This window comes from Microcaecilia unicolor, chromosome 12 (assembly GCF_901765095.1).
Source record: "Microcaecilia unicolor chromosome 12, aMicUni1.1, whole genome shotgun sequence".
Taxonomy (NCBI): Eukaryota; Metazoa; Chordata; class Amphibia; order Gymnophiona; family Siphonopidae; genus Microcaecilia; species Microcaecilia unicolor.
Genome location: NC_044042.1, coordinates 51,694,359 through 51,718,324, shown reverse-complemented (window position 1 = coordinate 51,718,324; position 23,966 = coordinate 51,694,359). Strand labels below are relative to the sequence as shown.

The following is a 23,966-nucleotide window of genomic DNA, read 5'->3' as shown; positions in this document are numbered from 1 at the left end:
GACTGACTAGGTGTGTTCTGAGGACTGGATTAAGAGCCCATGTCATGGGAAAGCAGAGAGGGCAGAGGTGTGATGTTTTGATGTAGCATTAGAGGAGTCTTGTGGCAAATAGCCTACATCGGAGGGAATTGAATATTAGGTATACAAGGAGGTAGCAGAGACAGAGATGAACAGCCCTCTCTCTGGCAATGATCTAAAGCGCAATTTGGAGAGTTCTGTTTTCCGTGAATATATCCAGTGCCAGTTTCTTCTGGGGACTGTAACGTGCAGGGCCAAGCATGGTGCCACATGGAATCAGTTTTATTGCAGGAAGCGGTATAATTATGCATTCCTGCAGGCTTTTTGTTTTTTCTAATAACGTAAAGCAAAAGTGGCAGTAAACATGGACTTTCATGTCGGCGCAATTAACGTTTTTCTGGTTACTCTTTTTATTTTTTTAGTGCTGAGCATGTTGCTAGTAAGATCCTACATATGTCAAGTACTTTGTCCAGTTCTGGAGGCTATAGCGTTTTGTAAGTATATTAATAAAATGGAACCAGTTACAAAGGGGTTACCAGCATAGCATCATAGGCCCCATAAAGCAAATTGTACCGATCTGAGAGTGAGAATTATCAAATGGAATAGCTTTCTTCTTCAAGTCTGAGTCATGTGGTAACCTTGTATAGATTAAACCTCAGCAAGGCAATCACTTCTACTGAAATGAAAGGAGTCAAAAGAACGTTTCATACTGGTTGCATGTCACAGTTACCCAGGATAAAATGGTGCTCTCCTTTATCCTTGACACTGGAACCTAAAAGTAGGGATAGCACAGAACCTTCAGGTGAAGATAACACTCCTGGTATGGGGAAACTATTCATAGACCCACTTTAGCAGGAACCAGCTTTGGGAACAAATGAAAATATTAAGAGAACTGAATAGTCATGTGGATCAGAAAGTTCACCCACCTCACTGGAGTCTAACCCGTATTCAGTAGGATCCATTTCATCCCCACTACTTGGTAGGCCAAAAGGAGGCAAGCAAAAGCCAGTTTGTACAGAGCAGTGGTACAGTTGCTTTGAACTTCCAGAGAGAGAGGTGGCAGGTTCAGCTAGTATGCAACACCAGTAAGACCTTGGAATACTTTCACCTATAATTAAGGATAGGGCAAGCAGTTTAGTAATGGTAGTTGGCTTACCTGGCTACACTCTCCAAGTAAGGGCAAAAAGGGTAAAGACTCTGAACAGTCAAGCTTGTACAGCTGACAGTTGGGAAATGTCCTGGCCTACACTGTCCTCATTAAGGATAACCAGGCAAACTAGGTGGATTGATTTGGATTGCATCTGCCAACATGTTGCTAAGTTTCTTAATCATCTGTGACCTTTCTCTTTTTCCATCATGAGATCTGTATGTGTTTCTATTTCCAGGTATTTTACATTTGGCTCTATAGCACATTCTCTCAGCCCTCCACCTTTTCACCATCTAATCTAATTTGAGTTTTATAGACTGCACTACTCCCAGCATGAGGTACAAGTTGGTGAACAAAACAAGAAAACTCAAAACAGCATGAGGAACCATATAAATTGTTCATCTAAAATTTATCAAATAAGAATGTCTTCAATTTTTTTCTCAATTGCATGTAATTAAGCTCAGAACGAATACCTAAAGGAAAATGTGTTGCAAATCGTAATAGCTCAAAATGAAAACATAGCCTCAAAATAGCATTTCAATCGAACACCATTAAATGCAGGAAGTTTTAATATAAAATTATCCCGCAACCGAGAAGAAAAAAGAAAAAGATCTGAAAAAGATGAAATAAGCAACTCGGTTGTACTACCATTTAAAACATGAAAAATCACACATTAAAAATAATACTTGCCTTGAGAGAAAGCCAATGTAATTTTCTAGCATGTTGAGATATTCTTTCATATTTTTTCAACCTAAAAACCAACCATCCATTAGTATTTTGAATCATCTGCAATTTATATAAAAGCTTAGCACTGAATCCAACATGTAAGGAATTACAGTAGTCCAAATCAGACATTACCAGTATCTGGACCAATACAGCAAAATGTGACTCAGAAAATATGACCTAAGAAGATGCAATTGCCTCATTCAATAGAATGTTTGTGCCCGTAGATTTTTAACTTGGGATTCATTAAGTGAGAGAAGAATCTAGTATAACTCCTAAAACCCTGGTCTCTTTATCCAGCTTAAAATTTTTACTATCGGGCAGAGATATAGTTTCAGGAACAGTCAAATAATTAGAAAACCAAAGTACTTTGGTTTTAGAGGGATTTAATTTAAACATGTTCCCAAGGGCCCAACGCTGGATTTTATCCATACTCGCTCAATTGTATCCTCCAAAATGGTGCAAGCCGGCACCATCATTAAAATATCAGCATAGGAAAACAAATGTTCTCCATTATTAAAAGCAATAGATCCAAGGGTACTTGCAAAAAGATTATATAACATAAGCTACACATTTCTTTGTCTCTCTGTCTCCATCTCTCTGTCTTTCCCTTTCTCTGTATCCATGTTTTTCCATTTAATGAAGATGAAGAACACATCTGGCTTCTATAGTACCACATTACACAGTTGGTTCTGTGTAGGGCCAGAGCTTATTTCAGTAATGACTTTTCTTAAAATTCAAAGTAAAAGACAGACTCCTAGTTCTAGCAAATTTAGTTATACAGAGAGGAAGTTGATTTTTCCAGGGTTTCTATTGTCGGTCAGACTGAATCGAGTCGGCCCTAGCTTCCAAGGCTAGCCCTCGATGCCACCTCTCTTTTGCCTGCTGTTTGTTTCTATAATCATTTAATTTACTTAGTACCACAACCATAATCGGAGGTATGCTAACAAAGAGCCAAAAACCTGCTGTTCTGTGACAGGGATTCTACAGCTACGTTTAATGCCAAGATTTTTCATTTGATTAATTGTCTTGATGGAGGACCAGGATGCAAGGAGGTTCGGAGTTGGGAGCCAGGACTGAGGACTCTGAATTACAGTAGCCAGACCAGCTGTGCTTCTTATATTCCCCTGTTCTATTCTCTCTGCCTTCCCCTTTCCATTTTCCCTCTTTTCTCATATAGCCGCTTTATCCACCTTCTTTGTCTCCTTCTCTTCCTCTGCTGCTCCCTAAGACCCCATCCTGAGCCTTGTCCCAGGCAGAGGACAATATCTGGTACTTTCCAAGCTGTGTACCAGAACAGGCTTGTTCCTGTCTGTTTCTGAGCTGTTCATCAGTTATAAGCCCACATCTGGTCCTTCCCTGAGTATTATAACAGACATAGGCCAACATTTGCCCCTTCCTGAACTACAAACCAGGTGCAGCAGGCACATGTCCGTCTTTCTTCTCGAGGTATGCAGCAGCCACATCTGCCCCATTTTCAACATCATATCAAGCATGGACCTATGTCCACCCCTTTCTGAGTCATGCCTCAGGCACAGACCCATGGCTGCTCCTTTCCGAGCCACCCTTCAGACACCGACCTATGCCCACCCCTTTCTGAGTCATGCCTCAGGCACAGACCCATGGCTGCCCCTTTCCGAGCCACCCTTCAGACACCGACCTATGTCCACCCCTTTCTGAGTCATGCCTCAGGCACAGACCCATGGCTGCCCCTTTCCGAGCCACCCTTCAGACACCGACCTATGTCCACCCCTTTCTGAGTCATGCCTCAGGCACAGACCCATGGCTGCCCCTTTTCGAGCCACCCTTCAGACACCGACCTATGTCCACCCCTTTCTGAGTCATGCCTCAGGCACAGACCATGGCTGCCCCTTTCCGAGCCACCCTTCAGACACCGACCTATGTCCACCCCTTTCTGAGTCATGCCTCAGGCACAGACCCATGGCTGCCCCTTTCCGAGCCACCCTTCAGACACCGACCTATGTCCACCCCTTTCCGAGCTGCATGCCAGACACAGACCCATGCCCACCCCTTTCCGAGACTCTCTTCCAAGTACAGACCTTTGTGTGTGTTTTGAACTGTGCAAATGATGTGGGCTGAGATCTATCCCTTCCCATGCTGTTTACTACACAGGGTCCATGGCCTGCGCATCCCCAAGTTTGTCTGTTAAGCTACCCAGCTCAGGCGCACAGCCCCAGGCACCTGCCATGTAGCCTCAGTCATCACCCAGGGAAGTTAAAGAAGGACTTGGCACATGAATGGGTTCCAGAGTGGCTGGGGGTGATTTAATTTCCAGATATAGAGCTTGTGTTCTGGTCACTGATACCAGTGGTGGCTTAAATGGTTATAAGTGCTAGTAAAATGCCACCTGTGTGCCAAAGCGTTGCATGTGTTATTTCAGGAAAATACAGGGGGTGGGGGGAGGGCAGTGTAAGGACGAGATGCAGCACATTCTGGGAGGAAAGGTGATGGGTTTGCTAGGGAACAGTCAGTGAGGATGGAGCTTCTCTGTGCTAAATTCTGCCATATTGGTGTACTGTGGTCCTTAGCTCAGAAATGAGAGGGGAGATTTGTTGTCTTGGGTTGGTGTGCAAAGTTCTGTGGTCAGTGGAGTATGAATGCAAAATCTGCTTTGATCTTTGTTCTTGTGAGAGAGATCAGGAGTACATCTTTTTCTTTCCTTGTGCCTAGGTTTTCCTTGCTCTAGCTAATAATCATAGAAACAGCAGCATTAGCACATTTCTCCTTTCCAAACTGTCATATAGTCCAGGTGCTAAAAATGTGTTACAGGCCTTCTAGCCCGGATGTGACGGGCTTTATTATTATTCTGAAGAGCTTTAATAATTGTCTGAACTCACTGGACACTTCTGGGGATGAAAGAGCACTATATAAGTCCATTATTAATACCAGTGGAGGATGGCTACATGCAGCTGTCTATTAAAGAGCCCTTTCTTTATTTTAAATGGTGTGCACTTTTTGTTACAGCCTGGGTCACCTATTTATGGAAGACGCTCCTGTTGAGAAAAACAAGAGAGAAGGTTTACTTTATTTATTTTTTCATTTCTTCATTTTTTTTTTTATTTCTCCTCTTCCCTGGCTGTCTTGATGGTTGAAGTTTCAGTACTGATAGCGATACAAGTGGAGAAATGACTTTTCTGCCTGCTTTCTGAGGTCTGATAGGCTGAAAGCAAGAACTTGACTCAGAGAGAGAGATCTTTTATTCCTAGGCCTTGAGGCCCACAGTGATCCAGAAAATGTTGTCATTAGAGGGAGCTGGCAGGCTAAGGACTCTTTGGATTTGGATTTTAGATATCAGTTACTTGCCTTTCCAAATCTGATCTCGTGGGTGAGTTACAGTTAGGTACAGTAGGTATTTCCCTGCCCCTGAGGGATAAGTCTGTATCTGAGGCAATGAGAGTGAATGCATTGCATAATAAAATCAGTGGGAGACATGGGATTTGAACCTTGTTCCTACCACTAGGTCACTTCTTTGAGGAAGCTGTTGACTGGCAGGTGTTACTGATTTCTTCTTGGCCTGTTTGGTCTTTCCAGAAATCTTTTGTCACCCTGGCATCCAGTGGGAATTACAGAAGAGCATCCAAACTGCTATTCCTATATACTGCCCTCAACCACAGCTCCTCACACAGCCATCCTGCCCAGAAACTAGAAGGAAACTTATAGCTCAGTGCTAGAATGCTAGCCCTTTCAAACTAGATGGGAGTTTTTAATCATCATCTTGCTCAGACAAGTATCTAGACTGAAACATAACACAGAGCTACTTTAGGGACCTCAGATCCAGCAGCCAGCACTTGCAAAATAAACCCAGAAAGGTCAACGAGAGAAAAGCAACCACATTAAGAAAAACTGGAAGACTAAGAGATGCTGTATCTATTCCATTTATCAAGTGTGAGATTTACAAAGTGATATGTTGAGCAAAGGGCGGTGTCTTCTTTTCTCCAGAAGCGAGGGTAGTGCTGATAAGCCTGGGATATTCTTGTCCAAGTGCCTCTGGGTGTGCACTGGTGAGCTCCCAGACAGACTTTGAACCCCATGCAAAGGGAGTGTTAGTCTCGTATTCTTACAAGGAGGTTCTCTTCCAGCTTTGTGCCAGGCTTTTGAAGGTGTAGCCAGTGTCTCACGCTCCAGGAGTTAAAAGTCTGGAATTGGCATGGGATGGGAGTGTGGTGCAGGGAAAGGATGTGTTTTTAACTATTCACAGCAAAGAGGGCAGTGTTTTTGCTCATTCTCAGTGCTGTATAGCAACCGTTTTCCACCCTTATCATGCTGACCTCTTATCAAATTTTAGGCCTGTCAGTATTGTTCTGCTAGTGCGTGATGCATGAGGAATGCCCAGGGGAGTATTCTTGTTTGAAACAGTATTAAGTATGGTGTAGTGATAAGATACCCATTATGATGTGGAACATGAGACTTCCAGTATAATTAGAAATACTCAACCATAAAAACTACAAAACAAAAATGTACTAATAAAAACCAAAGTCATCTATAAACAAAACAAATTTGTATTGAGGTAATCCATACTGAAACGCCAAACACCACTGCTTTTGACATTTAAAATAATCATGCATCCAGTAAAACTTTCTTAACTAGCTGTAACGGTGCAAACATTTACTGACCCAAGATCTCAATAATAATAATAGAAAGAAACCTCCCCCCAGCAATACTGTACCATGTTATAGTGAATGTCAGTTTCAAAGAGGGTGGGGGGGAAACATAGTTTTAGACTTAAGCAAAATTACAGTTTAAAGCGTAGGCACAAAAAAATGCAAGATAAACTGGACCAGAAACATCCCCTACCCAAAATTGCTTAGCGACTTGGCTATAAAAGCCTCATAAGTAATTTTTAAAGCCACAGGGAGTCCAAAGCTGCTTTCAACTCTGTCTCCTTAGTTGAATGTGTTTTATTGTTAACCTTGGGCTTTTTAAGTATACATATTCTGTATGTGCAATCACTTTGATGTGGAATCACATCGATTTTTTATGGTTCCCTTTTTGTGGTTTAATTCTCAAAGATGTGTTCAGGAGCTATAGAAATTGGGTGTACCTTTCCAAATAGTTTCAAGTACATTTTCATACTTGTGAGATCAAGGACCTTTTAAATTTACAGGGTCCAATGCTGACGCCAGTTAACCATATACCACTTCATTTTCTTAAATTGCATTGACTTTAGCTGCCACATCTTGCCGGTACACTGAGGTGTTGACGAAACACACATGTCTCCTGTTATCCATGTTCTTGGACATTACGCAGCAGCTGGATGTAAAGGAATGTGAGCGGGAAGTGTCGGAACTTGGAGAATCTCAAAATTGCCGTTCAGAATCTTGATCGATGACAGGAGCTTGTTTGCAGGGGAAGGGGAGTTTGCCATTTCACCTCTCATACCAAAGTTTTATACAACTGAAGATTCATCATGTCTCATTAGGAGATGATTTCAGCATTTTATCAAGCTCTAAGCGGCAACTGCAGCCAGAATCCATTTCAGGGGGGGAAAGGAATTTGTTTCGTAAGCCAGGAAGAACTGATTATTTTGGAGGATTTCAGAGCAAATGCTAATGACCATTTTGCCTTTAGCACAACTTGAAGGGGGCTGAGAGCACATTCCTAGTCCTATCATGAGGGCCGTGTCAGTCTGAGATATCACAGACATTAGACTTTCCTTGAGGGGCACTGTAGAAAGAAATAATCATAGTTTGTGTCAGTGGAACTCGATGAGACACGTTTAGACTGATATCAAGATATGAATCAATTTTCACACATTCTGTTCAAATGACAGTCATAAGCATACTTGAGGTTGGCTGACATCATACAGAGAGAAGATAAACAATAGCACACGTCTACTGCTGGAACCTCATATCAGGCTCTTGTACTGGTTCCCAATCCTGTCTTATAGACCCCACAGCCAGTTGTGTATTCAGGATATCCACAAATAAATGTGCACCAGAAAAGCTGCATATATCAGAAACCTGCATGTTTAATGTGGATATTCAGAAAACCAAACTGTCTGCGGAATCGTTAGGATAGATTTTGGAATCATTGTACAATGATTGGGAGCAGTTTAAAAAAAAAGGCAAAATCCTCCATAAATCTGGAAGATTCTGTTATTTCAAATCCCGATATTGAGTTATGAAGGCAGTAGTTTGCACCTGCAGCTCTGTTAGAAGTAAAAGCAGTTTTGTGCTCAGTATTGATGGGGTCAACATCCAGTTAGCTTGTTTTTTCATCACAATTCTTAATCTGCATGTGTTACTCGCTCTGCAGTTAGTTAAAACTGAGCATTGCATTTTAGTCTCCACTCAGTCTTTCCCCATGTTTGGGGTAGATGAGGAGAGATGGAGTCATCTTGCTATATGACGCAGCTGAAATCATACAAAAATGTTTAGGGTATCTGGGAGAAATGTCAGCCTCTGTCCTTTAGGATATCTTGTCTGTTCTGTGTTTATTTATTCATTCTTGCATCCCACTGTTATCCAGTGCTAACACGTTGAGAGTTACATTAGATCCCAGCATGTAGCTATTTGGTTAGCTGAATATAAATTTAATTTTGATGTCCTGAGGTCAAGCAGAAATGTCCAAGAAGATCTAAAGCGAGATTTCTGTGAGGATAATCATATAGACTTATGTGGGGAATTTTATAAAGCTTTTTCTGTGTGGAAAGCTTTTTGTTTTTTACATGTAGAAAAAGGGCTTTGATAGAATTGCATGACTACAAACGTAAAAATACATTCACAGAATGTGTGCTCTTACTTTTGTGTGATTTGCATATAGGTATTCCTGGGGCCATAGTTTGGACAAAGCAGAGGTAGATTTGCAATGTACATGTATATTTTATAAAATACACATGAAGACGCATAGAGTCCCTACATACCTTGATACATGCTCTTGTCATTTCTCAAATTGACCACTGTAATTCTATCTCTATGGGGATTCCTTGTTCACAACTTTGTCGCTTACAAATACTTCAGAATACCTGAGCGAGGGTGTGTACCATCACCACTGTGCTGTAACTCCACTCATATTCTGAACCCTGCTGCAGATACTGGTGCGGAAGATCAGCCTAATGGTTGGAGCCGCAGATGAAGTTCATGAAGGAAGTGGGAAGAGGTGACATGACATCTTCATTTCAAATTTTGTACCTCTTTATTTGTAGGGGCTGTACTAAGTTAGCTATATAAGAGATACTAGTTATTGCCTTTTCTTAAAACTTGGCATTTAGTTTTGAATTTATCAATCATGCCCTTGATGTTCTCAGTCCAATATACAACCACATCATTAAACACAATAATATTATACAATTCTAAATTGTATTAATCCATCCCATGGCCAACCCTCTGCTGACAAAAACAGAAGAAGGGTGCTCTACTGTCCACCCACCTTTCAACATACCTTAATCACCTATTAAACAGTCTGGATTCTCCTCAGCATCACCAATCATCACTGTCTTTTGTTGAAGGGAGGTGGCTGGAGGAGTTGGGAACATTATACTGTTTCTTTGTTTCTTAGTTTTTTAAAAATTATCTGTAGACATTTTGCTTGTCAAATGATTTTAGACAATATGTTGCACATTATACAGTAGATAAAACAAAGAGTAATCTAAATCATAGTTATGGGAAGAATAATCCAAATCACAGGGCCCCTTTTACTAAGCTGCAGCAAAAGGGGACCTGCGCTGGCGTCAGTGTGTGTTTTTCACGCGCTGAGGTCCCCTTTTATCGCAGCGGGTAAAGGGGAAGTCATTCCTGCAGGTAATGGCGGTCCAGCAAGTAAAGCACTTGCCGCACGGCCATTTCGGGGGGGGGGGCTTTCCGCACCCATTGAGGTGGCGGTAAGGGCTCCCATGCTGACCCGGCGGTAACTGGCAGCCTGCATCACTGCCTGGTTACTGTTGGGTACACCCCGGTGCTTCAAAAATAAAAATATTTTTATAGCGCTGGATACGACGACTCTATAGGGGTGGGGAGTACTTCCTGTTTAGCGAGCGATAAGCCTACATTGGGCTTACCGCCACTTAGTAAAAGAGGGCCCATAGTTATTTGATGTTATGTTCCACCCTAGGAGTCAGCACTCAAGAAAAAGATCTAGGTGTCATCATGGACAATACACTGAAATCTTCTGCCCAGTGTGTGATAGCGGCCTAAAAAGCAAACAATGCTAGGAATTATTAAGAAAGGGATAGAAAATAAGTCAAAGAATATTATAATGCCTTTTTATCGCTCTGTGATGCAACCACACCTTGAGTACTGTGCGCAATTCTGATCACTATCTTAAAAAAGGTATAACAGAATTAGAAAAGGTTCAAAGAAGGACAACCAAAATGATTAAGGAGATAAAACTCCTCTCGTGTGAGGAAAGGCATAAGAGATTAGGACTAGAATATAACACGGGAACAAAGTTTGTCCCCCTTCCCGCAGATTCTGTCCTCATCTGTACAAACCTCAAGCATATATTTTTATATTTAAATCTTTTTATTAAAGTATAAAAAGAAACATTCTTCTGTACAACTGTTGTTTATAAATCACAAACAGAAAACAATAATGAGCAACTGAAATAACCATCCCCCCTACCACCACCCTCTACCCTTCCAACTCCAACAATATCTGATTTCTGCTACCCCAAGGAACCGTAATCCACCCTGTTAAAATATCCAGGAGGACAAAGTACAACCTGCTCTGTATGCCCAACAGGGCAGAAATATGCCCAATGAAGCACTGTTATGGTTTTTAATCTGTGGATGAATAGTAAATCATCAAGAATCTCAGGATTCAGTCTAGCTCTCCTGTCTTCCACAGTAGAGAATGACACAGGGACAAAGTTTGTCCCCATCCCTGCAGGCTCTGTCACCATGCCCACCCCATCCCTGCAGGCTCTGTCACCATCCCCATGTCATTCTTTAGTTAGGACTCTTCAGCTTGGAAAAGAGATAGCTGAGGGGGTAATGTGGTTAAGGTGTACAGAATACTGAGTAAAACAGGTAAACGTAAATCAATATTTTACTGTTTCATAAAGTACAACGACTTGGGGCCACTCAATGATGTTACGTGGTAATACTTTTAAAACGAACAGGTGGAAATATTTTTCACTCAACGAATAGTTAAACTCTGGAACTCATTGCCGGAGGATGAGGTATCAGCGGTTAGTGTGGGTTTAAAAAAGGTTTGGACATGTTCCTGGAGGAAAAGTCCATAGTTTGCTACTGAGATAGACATGGGGAAAGACTGCTTGTCCTGGGATCAGTAGCATGAATCTTGCTACTATTTAGGATTTTGGTGGTCACTGTTGGAAGCAGGATACTGGTCTAAATGCACCATTGGTCTGACCCAGTATGGCTATTCTTATGTTCTCTTTTTATACAGCTCCATTGGTTACCGGTGGAGTATTGAATCCGTTTTAAGGTACTTTCCCTATCACACAAAGCATTATACTTAGGTGCTCCCTCATATATATCTTCAGTAATTATCTCCTATACCCTGGCTCAGCCATTCTGGTCTATTGACTCGTTGCCTTGTGTTGCCCTCCCCCAAAAATGCCCACTATGAAACTACCCAGAAGTCTGCTTTCTTTTTCATATATAACATATTAACATAGTAGATGGCGGCAGATAAAGACGTGTACGGTCCGTCCAGTCTGCCCAACAAGATAAACTCATTACACATGTTAGCCCCCAAACACTGGAATGATCTTCCGTCTGAAGTTTGTTCTTTTTTTTTTTTATTTGTACCCCGCTCTTTTTTCCACTCATGGCAGGCTCAATGCGGCAGGCAGTGGAGGGTTAAGTGACTTGCCCAAAGTCACAAGGAGCTGCCTGGGCCGGGAATCGAACTCAGTTCCTTAGTTCCCCAGGACCAAAGTCCACCACCCTAACCACTAGGCCACTCCTCCACTCCGTTCCAAGTTATCCTTTATTAAATTCAAGACCTTATTGAAGACTCACTGGAGTGGAGTGTAGTCAGTTGTGAGTTGTATTTGCTCCTGTAGTTCTGATGTGTGTTTTGTAATTTTGTTTTATCCTCTTATCTTTTCTTTACTTTTATGTAGCTTGTGCTTTTAATTTTAGCATTCCTTTTCTTATTTTATTTGTTACATGTTATAACTTTGATTGTAAATGCTTTGTTTCTTTGGCAATAATCAAATATTTTTATTAAACTTAAACATATATTTAAACCATCTTCGGAGCATGTGTAAATTCATGTGACTAAAATAATAAAGGGGATGGGACGACTTTCCTTTGAGGAAAGGCTAAGGTGGCTAGGGCTCTTCAGGTTGGAGAAAAGGTGGCTGAAGGGAGATATGATAGAGGTCTATAAAATAATGAGTGGAGTTGAATGGGTAGACGTGTAGCGTCTGTTTACGCTTTCCAAAAATACTAGGACTAGGGGGCATGCAATGAAGCTACAAAGTAGTAAATTTAAAACGAATCGGAGAAAATGTTTCTTCACTCAATGTGTAATTAAACTCTGGAATTCGTTGCCGGAGAATGTGGGAAAGATGGTTAGCTTAGCAGAGTTTAAAAAATGTTTGGATGGCTTCCTAAAGGAAAAGTCCATAGACCATTATTAAATTGGACTTGGGAAAAATCCACTGCTTATTTCTGGGATAAACAGTATAAAATGTTTTGTAGTTTTTTGGGATCTTGTCAGGTATTTGTGACCTGGATTGGCCACTGTTGGAAACAGGATGCTGGGCTTGATGGACCTTTGGTCTGTCCCAGTATGTCAGTACTTATGTGTGTACATGCACCAGCATTTATATGCCAAAGAGGTTTATTCTGTTTTATATAGCAAAGAATACTTTATCATCATTATTACCACTCCAGTTATAATTAAGTGTACTTCTACCCTTATCCTACTCTGTATTGCTCACTAGAAGCTGTAGTCCCATCCACGGAGACTTATCAGCCTCATTGGGATTACTTCTCTCTATATGCTACTATATATTTGTCCCAGAGTTGTATTCTCTTTTCCGGAACCTTATCAGCTTCCTTGCACCAACTGTTACTTTATTTTCCACTCTGTATATATTCCCGGAGTTGATACTGTCCTCTCCGGAACCTGTAAGCCACATTGAGCCTACTGCTATGCGGGAAAATGTGGGATACAAATGTAATAAATAAATTGTCATTATCATCAGCATTAGAAGTAGTGCTGTCTAATTCATCACTTGCATCTTCATCTTTGTCTTCATTATCATCGTCATGCTGTCCAATTACAAAGAAGGCTTTCACGAAGTTGGAATCATTGTGTGTTCTAAGAATTTTTCATCTGATGGCAAACTCTGAATATTTTTGAGAATTGATGCAAAAATGTCAAATGTGTGGGAACCCTTCAGTCTTAAGGTCAGAGAAGCAGACTCTTAGCAATCCAGTGGACAGTTACTACTACTTATCACTTCTATAGCGCTACAAGGCATACGCAGCGCTGTACACCATACACGAAAAGACAGTCCCTGCTCAAAGAGCTTACAATCTAAACAGACAGAACAATTAAGAGGTAAGGGAATTAAAGAGGTGGGGTACAGGGCAAATGAGTAGTGGCTAGGAGTCAAAAGCAATGTCAAAGAGGTGGGCTTTTAGCCTGGACATGAAAACGGCTAAAGACGGGGCTAGACGTACAGGCTCGGGAAGTCTATTCCAGGCGTGAGGTGCAGCGAGATAAAAAGTACAGAGACTGGAATTAGCAGTAGAGGAGAAGGGGACAGACGAGAGATTTATCTACAGAGCAGAGTATCTGAGGGGGGGGCGTAGGGAGAGACAAGAGTGGAGAGGTACTGGGGAGCGGCAGAGTAAATGCACTTATAGGTCAGTAGGAGAAGTTCGAATTGAATGCGGAAACGGATAGGGAGCCAGTGAAGTGACTTGAGGAGAAGGATAATGTGAGCATAGCGGCGTTGGTGGAAAATGAGTCGTGCAGCAGAGTTTTGGACTGATTGAAGTGGACAGAGATGGCTAAGTGGGAGGTCGGTGAGAAGCAGGTTGCAGTAATCTAGGCGAGAGGTGATGAGAGTGTGGACAAGGGTTCTGGTAGAGTGCTCAGAGATGAGGGAACGGATTTTGCTGATGTTATAGAGAAAGAAACGACAGGTTTTGGCAATCTGCTGAATGTGAGCAGAGAAGGATAGAGAGGAGTCGAAGATGACCCCAAGGTTACGAGACAGGGCCATCCACAGAAATAGAGAAAGGGGGGAGAGGAGAGGTGGGTTTAGGGGGAAAGATGAGAAGCTCTGTCTTGGCCATGTTAAGCTTTAGAAACGTTGAGACATCCAGGCAGTGATGTCAGACAGGCAGGCTGAAACATCGGTCTGGATGCTGGTTGAGATTTCGGGGGTAGAGAGGTAGATCTGGGAGTCGTCAGCATAGAGATGGTATTGAAAGCCAATGTAAAATTTTCCATGGGCTGATGAGCAGTCTGTTGTGGTAGAGACATATGTCTGTTCACCAAGATTGCTACCTGCTTCAGCTTCATCTCCACATTAGTGACCCAAGTCATCACTGTTCTATTTGACTGGGACCAGGTCAACAAGCACAGGCAACTCCACTGTTCTTACAGGTTATACTCACTGAACATCAAATTTTAAGATGAGATGATACACTGTTTGTATGACAAGGTTTGCAATAGCAAAATCCTAGCCACAGGTTTGTTTACTGAGGAATTGTCATTTACATCTCCCTTCCATTTTTACTTTTAACTCGAGCCTCAGATGTAATTGAGTAATAGTAGTAACAATTGGCAAAGTTATTACTTCCGTAAAAGTAGCAAAGGTTAGCCTGTACTTCTTTACAAGCTTTTATTTAAGTACAGTAACTAGTTACATTTACTTAGTTACTATACAACACTGCGAAAAGGACTGAGTGATTTTGTGATCATAATCAGGTCCAATGTTCATTCAATTTAAGTCTCATACAGCATGATCTGTACTCCACATATGCTAAATCACAGGGACGTAGGAACACATATTCAACAAACTTAGAATTGCAATTATTTATTTATTTATTTAGATTTATTTAGATTAGTCCAGAATGTCACTTAAACTTCTGAATCAGTCCTTGGTTGTAGCCACTGATCCTCCTACACAGTAGAAGTACACTGTTAGCACTGACCACAGCATAATGACCCATCTCCAACAGCTGACTTCTAGGGCTATAATAGCAGGTGGCTTTGGTCAGTTCCAAGTCATTGGGCCCGATATTCAGACCGTGGGAGACATCCCACATAAGTGCCGCAATTGGTGCTGACCCTGGATATTCAATGCCGGGCCGTTTCCTGTGACTGGCATTGAATATCCATGTTTTTTTTGGGGGGGGGGGGGGGGGGGGGGCTGGTTCAAACTTAACCGGCTAAGTGAATATTCAGCTCTGGCTGGTTAAGTTTATAGTGGCCAAAGATAGGACTTCTATTTAGGCGGTCCAGTTTGGCTGCTAAACTTAGCCAGCCAACGCTTGAATATTCCCAGATAGCCAGCTGCATTATGTGATAGAGCTGATTAGCCGCTATGCGCTAACCCTGAATATACAGCGGAGTTAACCGGTTATCTCCTGCTGAATATTAGCAGTTTACTACTACTACTATTTAGCATTTCTGTAGCGCTACAAAGCATACGCAGCGCTGCACAAACGTAGAAGAAAGACAGTCCCTGCTCAAAGAGCTTACAATTTAATAGACAAAAATAAAGCAAGCAAATCAATTAATGTGTAGAGGAAAGAGGAGAGGAGGGTAGGTGGGGGCAAGTGGTTACAAGTCAAAAGCAATGTTAAAGAGGTGGGCTTTCAATCTAGATTTAAAGATGGTCAAGGATGGGGCAAGACGTAGGGGCTCAGGAAGTCTATTCCAGGCGTAGGGTGCAGCGAGACAGAAGGGGCGAAGTCTGGAGTTGGCAGTAGTGGAGAAGGGAACAGATAAGAAGGATTTATCCATGGAACGGAGTGCACGGGAAGGAGTGTAGGGAAGGACGAGTGTGGAGAGATAACTGGCTAAAGCTATTTAACCAGCCAGGCACCATTCCCGGCAGGTTAAATGGTGCTGATTATCGGCTGGATTGACTATAGCGTAAAGTGACTGACTGCCAGCAAGTTAGCCAGGTGCTGACCAATATTCAGACTGGTACCTGGATAAGGGAAGGGGGATAGGATTTGATATACCACCTTTCTGTGGTTACAGTCACTACGCTTTACATATTATATACAGGTACTTATTTTGTACTTGGGGCAATGGAAGCTTAGGCTTATTTTCGAAAGAGAAGGGCGCCCATCTTCCGACACAAATCGGGAGATGGGCGTCCTTCTCTCAGGGGCGCCCAAATCGGCATAATCGAAAGCCAATTTTGGACCCCCTCAACTGCTTTCCATCATGGGGACGACCAAAGTTCACGGGGGCATGTCGGCAGCATAGCGAAGGCGGGACTGAGTCGTGCCTAACACATGGGCGTCCTTGGCCGATAATGGAAAAAAGAAGGGCGACTTTACTTGGTCCATTCTTTCTTGTGACCAAGACTCAAAAAGGTGCCCGAACTGACATGATGACCACCGGAGTGAATCGGGGATGACCTCCCCTTACTCCCCCAGTGGTCACCAACCCCCTCCCACCCTAAAAAAAAAAAATACTTAAGAAAACTTTTTTCCCAGCCTCTATGCCAGCCTCAAATGTTATACCCAGCTCCATGACAACAGTATGCAGGTCCCTGGAGCAGTTTTAGTGGGTGCAGTGCACTTTAGGCAGGTGGACCCAAGCCCATCCCCCTCCTACCTATTACACTTGTGGTGGTAAATGTGAGCCCTTCAAAACCCACCACAAACCCACTGTACCCACATGTAGGTGCCCCCCTTCACCCCTTAGGGCTGTGGTAGTGGTGTACAGTTGTGGGGAGTGGGTGTTTGGGGGGCTCAGCACCCAAGGTAAGGGAGCCCGGTTGGTGTCCTGTCATATGAGGGGGACCAGTGCACTATGAATGCTGGCTCCTCCCGCAACCAAATGACTTGGATTTGGTCGTTTCTGAGATGGGCTTCCTCGGTTTCCATTATCGCCGAAAATCGGGGACGACCATCTCAAAGGTCGACCTAAATGTGCAGATTTGGGCGTCCTCGACCGTATTATCGAAACGAAAGATGGCCGCCCATCTTGTTTCAATAATAAGGGTTTCCCTGCCCCTTCGCGGGGACGTCCTGCGAGGATGGCCCCAGGAAAACTTGGGTGCCCCGTTCGATTATGCCCCTCTAAATGACTTGTCCAGAGTCGCAAGGAGCTGTAGTGGGATTCGAACCCAGTTCACCAGAATGAAAGTCTGCTGTCTTGAGCAGGGACTGTCCTTCCCCATGTTTTAACTTGTACAGCGCTGCGTAACCCTAGTAGCGCTATAGAAATGCTAAGTAGTAGTAGTAGTAGCAATGGTTAATGCAGTGGCCTGAGAACCAGGGAAACTGCAGTTCCTTGTGACCCTGGGGAAGTCACTAACTTTTCATTGCCCCAGGTACAAAATAAGTACCTGTATATAATATGATTGAAAGACGGTATATCAAATCTTAGCCCCTTTCCTTGTTCCCTTTTAGTGGGTGAGGGCTCATACATTCAATGCCTCTTCAAGAATCGCTCCTCACTCGTTCGTCCCCATTTACCCAGGATTTCAACAGTCCTCGTCTGTGGATGATTTCTGCAAGAGACAGCATGAGCTAATGGTTGCAGTACTCAGTCTCTGGAAAGGAGTTTCCTTGGTAATAGCGAACTGGATGGTTGTTATGATGAATGCCAGTTCATTTGGATGGAGGGAGTGCACCTTCCAGCACAGATAGCTCAGAGAGCGTGGATGGTGATGGAAGTCTTTTGATCAATCATCTTGAACTAAGGGCAGTTGGCCTTTGTGCAGTACCTTTGTGGAAACCTGAGTCTTCTCCGACATACCACACCAGTGGCAAATGTCAACAGGCAAGGAGGGACTCATAGCGCACAACTGGCTCTGTAGACATATCCCCTTTTCCAGCAGGTGAAAAAGAACCTGGTCTCTGTTATTTATGGCAGATAATTGTGAGCATGCAGAATCTTCAGGTAGTATTTCTTCAGCAGCCATTCACTTGACCCTGGGAAACAGGAACTAGCCATCTAGTGATGGATCTGATGGTGATCAGAGCAAATTCCAAATGCCACCAAATTTCTCAGTCCATTAAAGGGAACAAGACGAGTGGATGTGCTTGTTCACCCATGGTCTCCTGTATGTTCCACCATGGCCAATGGTGGACCACATTTAGCATCACATAGCAGCCCATCCACATCAAGTGGTCTTGATAGCACCAAATTGGCCAAGGAGACCTTGGTTTGTAGATCTCATTTGTATCCAGGCAGCATCACCATTCAAGCTTTTTCAACTCGGAGGCCTGTCCTCCTTTGATCTTCGCCTGGCCTGGCAATTGAAAGGTCAAAGTTAAGGTATCAGGGTCATTCAGAATATATCATTTCCATTCTACCTCAAGCTCAAAAAAATATCTTCCTCTTCAGCTTACATAACAGTCTGGAGGCCACTGTCTCCCTTTCACTTTCCACTCAAATTTTTGGCGTTCCTATAAGGACTTAGCTTTGGGTCTCTGAAGGTTCTGGTGGTGGCCATGGCATACTTTAGGGACCATTTGGAGAACTCATCCTTAGTCACTTACCTGGATATTGTCCATTTTTTATAGGGATTAATCCATCTTTGGCCTCCCCTGCATGCCATTTTGCCCTGAGTAGAATCTCAACCAGGACTTCCAAGCATTGCAGTGTCATCCTTTTGAGTCTCTGAGGAACGCCATGGTCAAGGACTGTACTTCAAAAATGATTTCCCTTTTTGCAGTTTCCTCAGCCAGAAGGATCTCTGAGCTTCAATCCCTGTCCTGTAGGGATCCCTTCCTCTGCTTCACTAATGCTGGAGTTTCGATTTGAACAATCCCATCCTTTCTGCGAAGGTAGTTTCAACTTTTCACTCAAATCAGTCAGTGGAGCTATCATCCTTTAACAGAGAGCAGTGCAGTGCTGGATTCCCTTGTTGCCACTTCTGCATGTCAGGAGGGCATTACTTAGATGTTTAGAGGTAACTAATTCTACAGATCTGATTGACTGTTCATGCTATTTGGTCAGGCCAAGAAAGGTGAAGCAGCTTTGAAAGCTGCAATCGCTATATGGTTGAAGGAAATTATTTTGTTTTCTTATCATCTAGCAGGTAAGTAACCTTCATTGGTTCTTGACGTGCATTCCTTTCAAGAGAATGGCAACATTGTGGGTGGAGCTTAAGGCAAGTTTTGCTGCTGGGTATTTGTAGAGCAGTTATGTGGTCCTCTTTACATATGTTTTCTAAACATTATAGGCTGGATCTTTTGATCAGACAGGATGCCTCCTTTGGGGTATCATCTATTGGGTCAGTAGCATCTGTGTCCCGAAGACTGCTTTGTGAGAACCTGCAAGTTTTGGACTGGTCTGGAGGATGCAGAGGAAAGAGAACTTAGATCTTACCTGCTAATTTTCTTTCTTTTAGTCCCTCCAGACTAGTCCAGAAACCTGCCGTTACTTCAGCATCTTTCTTGGTCCTCTGGAGTTTTCTCAGTAGTCTTCCACAAGCAAGTTCATCTTGTTTGTGTATACCAAGTTATTGTTGTCTACAGATGTACAGAATAAGAAGGAAGACCGTGTTTTCCCTTTGTAAATTCTTCACACCTCCATTGCTTTAACAAAATATTGAATTGCTGGAGCAGCACATGGTCCTTCAGAACAAAGCACAAGTCTGTGTTTTCTATCTGCACCTGCTTGTCAGTGGACTCAACAACCTGCAAGTTCTTGACTGGTCTGCTGCTACTAAAGGAAAGAAAACTAGCAGTTAAGATCTAATTTTTAACTGCTTCTTTGTTATTATTATTATTATTATTATTACATTAGTTTCCATTGGGAAGACAGGCCAGTTCTGTTGAAATCTTAAGATTAGAGCTCACTGTAGCAATGTTGAGAAGAAAGCTGCCTACTTTTAGTGGTTATAATCATATACAAATATTTGTAACAAAGAAAGACACTAGGTTTCATAAAACATTCAGTGGTGGTATTGTTAAAGTAGTGCTTTTTGTTCTAGACGCTTTGGCTTAATATTGAAATTTTTTATTAATGGAGAAGATGGCTAGCCCTTGAGGATTGTACTCAAAGGCAGTCTCTTGACCTTATGCACATTCAAGTTTGGATATGAAATGTACAATGTAATGTGCCTCCAGACCTCTCCTGAGACAGGGAGCTATAAAAAAAACAAATTCAAATTATAAATAAAGAAATACAGCTGAAGCATCATTGTAGTGGTGTCAGGTGGAGCTGCTTAGAATCCTTGACCTGCTGTAACCCTTCAGTGCCATTCCTGTACCATGTTGTCAGATGATGGGACTTGAGCCTTTGGTCAGAATGCCGCATGTCGGGAGAATGCAGACAGTCTGATGATTTATATAAAGTTTCCATGGTAGTCTGTGCTCTTGGACTGTGCCCTGTGGTATTGAAAGAATTGTTTCAGTGGCAGTCTACTTGTCAGAAAAGCACAGTATTCAGGAAAATATTCCAGCCTACGCTAAGTAACCTGCTGCTCCAGTAGTGCACTGGCCACTTGACTCGATGATTCCTGTGGTTGAAAGATCACGAAGATAAATGATCACCTTCTATGGATCCCAATTATTCTCATTCTGAGAGTAATATTCTCATGAACAGGCAGATACCTTCCCTCTTCCCAACATAGTTTGCATTCAGAGTATCTAATTGCATCACCCTCAGAATTCAGATCTTTCAGGTTGTGGCTGGTCTGTCATCTTAGTTTGCATTTCAGTGAACTGAGACCCCTTTTATGCTCATTAAGGCCTTTCTTTTTGTCTTAATTTGCAGGCCAGGGATTGATCTAGCTTGGGGCATGAATTACCCTCCCATGCATTTCAGGTGGTCCATTCAGAATAGGATAAAGGCTTATGGGCAGTATTGTTACTGGTGCTGTTTGTGTTCTACAGTGAATCAGTGTTGGTGTGAGGAGAGCTTAGGGTGCCACTGCAAATGCTGTACCTGCCCTGTGGTGAGGCAGTGTGTGAGTAGATAAAGCGTTTCCTTTTGCTGCCTGTGCTATACCTGTTCCCTCTGTATTTGCACCTGTACTGTGGCATGGCAGTGTGTAAGTAAAGCCTACTCTGTTGCTATCCATGTTATACTTCTTATATATGTGGTTGTATGTGTCAAAGAAGCTTGCCTTGCTGCCAGTACTGTAACCAATTCTCCAATGTGCCTTATGATTGGGCAAGTTTTTTCATGCTCTGTTGCAACAGGTTCTAAATGCAGGGTGAGGTTTACTGACCTGCATTATTGGACAAATGTGCATTATTAGTAAATATGCCCTGTTGATGACAATGGGGTCTGTGTTAAGGAGCACATGTTAAAGTGCACTACTATAATGCCTTCCCTGGGGATAAGAAAATACCTATTGTACTTGAATGCAAGTTACTTTGAGCTACCACTGAAAAGATGTGAGCTATACCTAAACAAATAATATTGTGAAGAGACTGAGAGAAACTTGTAATGTTGCTGCCTGTGTTATACCTGTTCTGTGGCAAAAGTGCTCTGTTTGAAGTGCTATGAAACCAAAGTGCAATAGTATTAATATAAAAAAAAAAATTCTGTTTTGAAACTTCAGGAATCTCTATACAGTTAAGTGGTCATTTGAAATGTTTCTTGCTGGTAAGAGATGATGTTTACTCGTACATTGGGAGTTCTGATACAGTCCTTGACTGCTATAGTTAATGCCTGATTGCATGTCCTCTCTGATCTATTTTGTCCCTTTACAGGTGGATGGAAGTTCAAATTACTAACCTAACTTGTCCTCAGCGTTGGGTTATCTACCTGCGTTTGCTGCAGCAGGCCGTCTGGCCAGGAGGAGCCCTGCGCTCAGTGCCTAGGCCTGTCAGAACACAGGAACAGAAGAAGGCAGCTCGAGAGGAAGCGTTGCAAAGCCTCATGAGAATCCTCCCTGGTAAGCTTTATATCTCAATTCAGATCCACTCCAAGGCATGTAAGTTGTTCTCTTTTCTACATAACATAAGCATTTTAACTCCACTTGGCAACTACTACATGATGGTATTTCTTTTTTTTTTTTTATCATCCAGTATGCAAATATGTGACACTTAAGTGCTTGCACCTGCCTGTCTCTCAATGCATTTGCCTGTTTCGTTATGCATATGTGTAGGTTTCTTGATGTGCCTGGTGGGGAGGAGAGTGTCTTTGTGTTTGTGTGAATCTGTCCTGACTTAACATAGATAAAACTAATATTTGGTCGATCTGTGATGTGTTATTAACAGACTTTGTCCAGGAGATGTTTGGAGTAAGTAAGTGCCAGGAAAGCTGGGAACTAGTGCTGGAGTCCCTGCAGAATCCATTCATCAACAGGTACTGACATAGTGGCCCATGTTTAAACATTTAAAGATCCCACCAATGATTCAACAACTAATTTTGAGGCTGCCAAAATGAAAAGCAAACTGGGTGATATAGAACATTAGATACCCTAGAAAGGACCGGCCTTATTGTCCATTAGTGGTGATGTGCAGAGGACTTGGTTTCAGTTCCTGACTCATATTTTACTCTTTGGGGTTAGCCAGGATTGGTAGTATTTCAGAGACATCGTTCACAGCAGAAGGAGGCATAGTCACCATGTATTGGTGACACCCAATGATCAGATTTAGATTCTGTAATTGCAGGGCTTCAGAAGGAGCTCTGGTGTATGGCCCCTGGTGATGGACTATTGCTACAAGGACTAACACATGTAAGGTGGGGGAGGGGATATAAAAGAGGCAAAAAAAAAAAGTCCTACAGAAAATGCAAACAACCATACAGCTGGGTTGATCCAGCAGGCTGTGATAAGAGTTAATCAGGAGCTGTGCCTGTTTAGTAGGCTGTAAATACAGGAGAAGTTGAATTGGAAACGTGGGCACTCAGTGGAATCATGTCTGTCTGGTAGGTTGCACAGAAGGCCAGATGTTCAAGCTACAGCCATGTTAGTATTGCAAAATATTGTGATTAAGCTGCAGTGATAGGATTAAACTAGTAGCTGGGGCTAGAGAATGACACGGGGACAAAGTTTGTCCCCATCCTCTGTCTCTGTCCCTGTACCTGCAAGCTCTGACCCCCATCTGCACAAGCTTCAAAAAGTTATTTAGTATAATGCCAGAGACATAAAGATGCATTTACTCTTGTACTGTGCAAAATATAAAGATGGCACATGCCAGGGATGGTATTAGGGGAGTGTGACTAGGGCAACTGCCCTTGGCCCCTGACCAAAGAGAGCCCCAAGCCTGATGAAAGCTGAAGAAAATGCAGCCTGGTAGTGGGCTTTAGGCCTTCCCAAATTTCCCTCCTGGGCCCCAGCCATGTCTAACTCTAGCTCTAGCAAGATGTACATTTAAAATCACAAAATGGAAAATAACAATTATTTTTTCTATCTTTTGTTGTCTGGTCATTGTATTTTTAAAATCATGTTGGTCTCAGTCTCTGGTTTCTCTTAACTCACTCACCATGTTCTCCTGTCCATTTGACTTCTCTCCATGTCCACATCCATCTTCCATTTCAGTGTCCTTGTCATCCCCAACATTCAGCATCTCTCTTCTGTTTCCCTGTACTACTTCCCCGTGCTCATATCCCCACATCCATCATCACTTCTCTAGCTCCCTATCCTCTCCCCGTGTGTTGAACAACGTCTCCCTTTTGTGTCCCTCCCCCACACCCATGCACATCATTTCTCCTCTTGTTTCCTTTCCGTCCACCCCCTCCTTCCTTGGGTCCAGCCAGCACCTTTTGTTCCAGCCCCTCTTCCTCCTATGGGTTCAGCCCCCACCTCTCTCCTTTCCCACTAGCCCTGCTCTCTTCCCATGGGTCCAGCCCCCACCTCTCTCCTTTCCTTCCAGTTCCTCCCTCTTCCCATGGGTCCAGCCCCCCCTCCACCTCCTTTCCCTCCAGCGCCCCTCCTCCTCCCCCTCCCATGGGTCCAGCCAGCCCTTTTCTCCCACCCCTCCTCCCCCACAGGTGTCACATGAGGAGGTTTTGGTATCACACTTTCCTGC

The 23,966-nt window shown here is 42.9% G+C and overlaps 1 protein-coding gene across 3 annotated transcripts in view; it reads left to right on the top strand.

The window, feature by feature from the left end:
* Positions 1-23,966, top strand: part of SNX19 (sorting nexin 19) — a 79,133-nt gene that overhangs the window by 37,527 nt on the left and 17,640 nt on the right. For 2 of the 3 annotated variants that reach the window (XM_030220592.1, XM_030220590.1), the window contains exons 9-10: positions 21,702-21,886; positions 22,212-22,299. In XM_030220592.1, coding sequence (XP_030076452.1) covers positions 21,702-21,886; positions 22,212-22,299 — 273 coding nt within the window. The remainder of the gene's footprint in view (positions 1-21,701; positions 21,887-22,211; positions 22,300-23,966) is intronic. The other variant, XM_030220591.1, reaches the window with a different exon arrangement.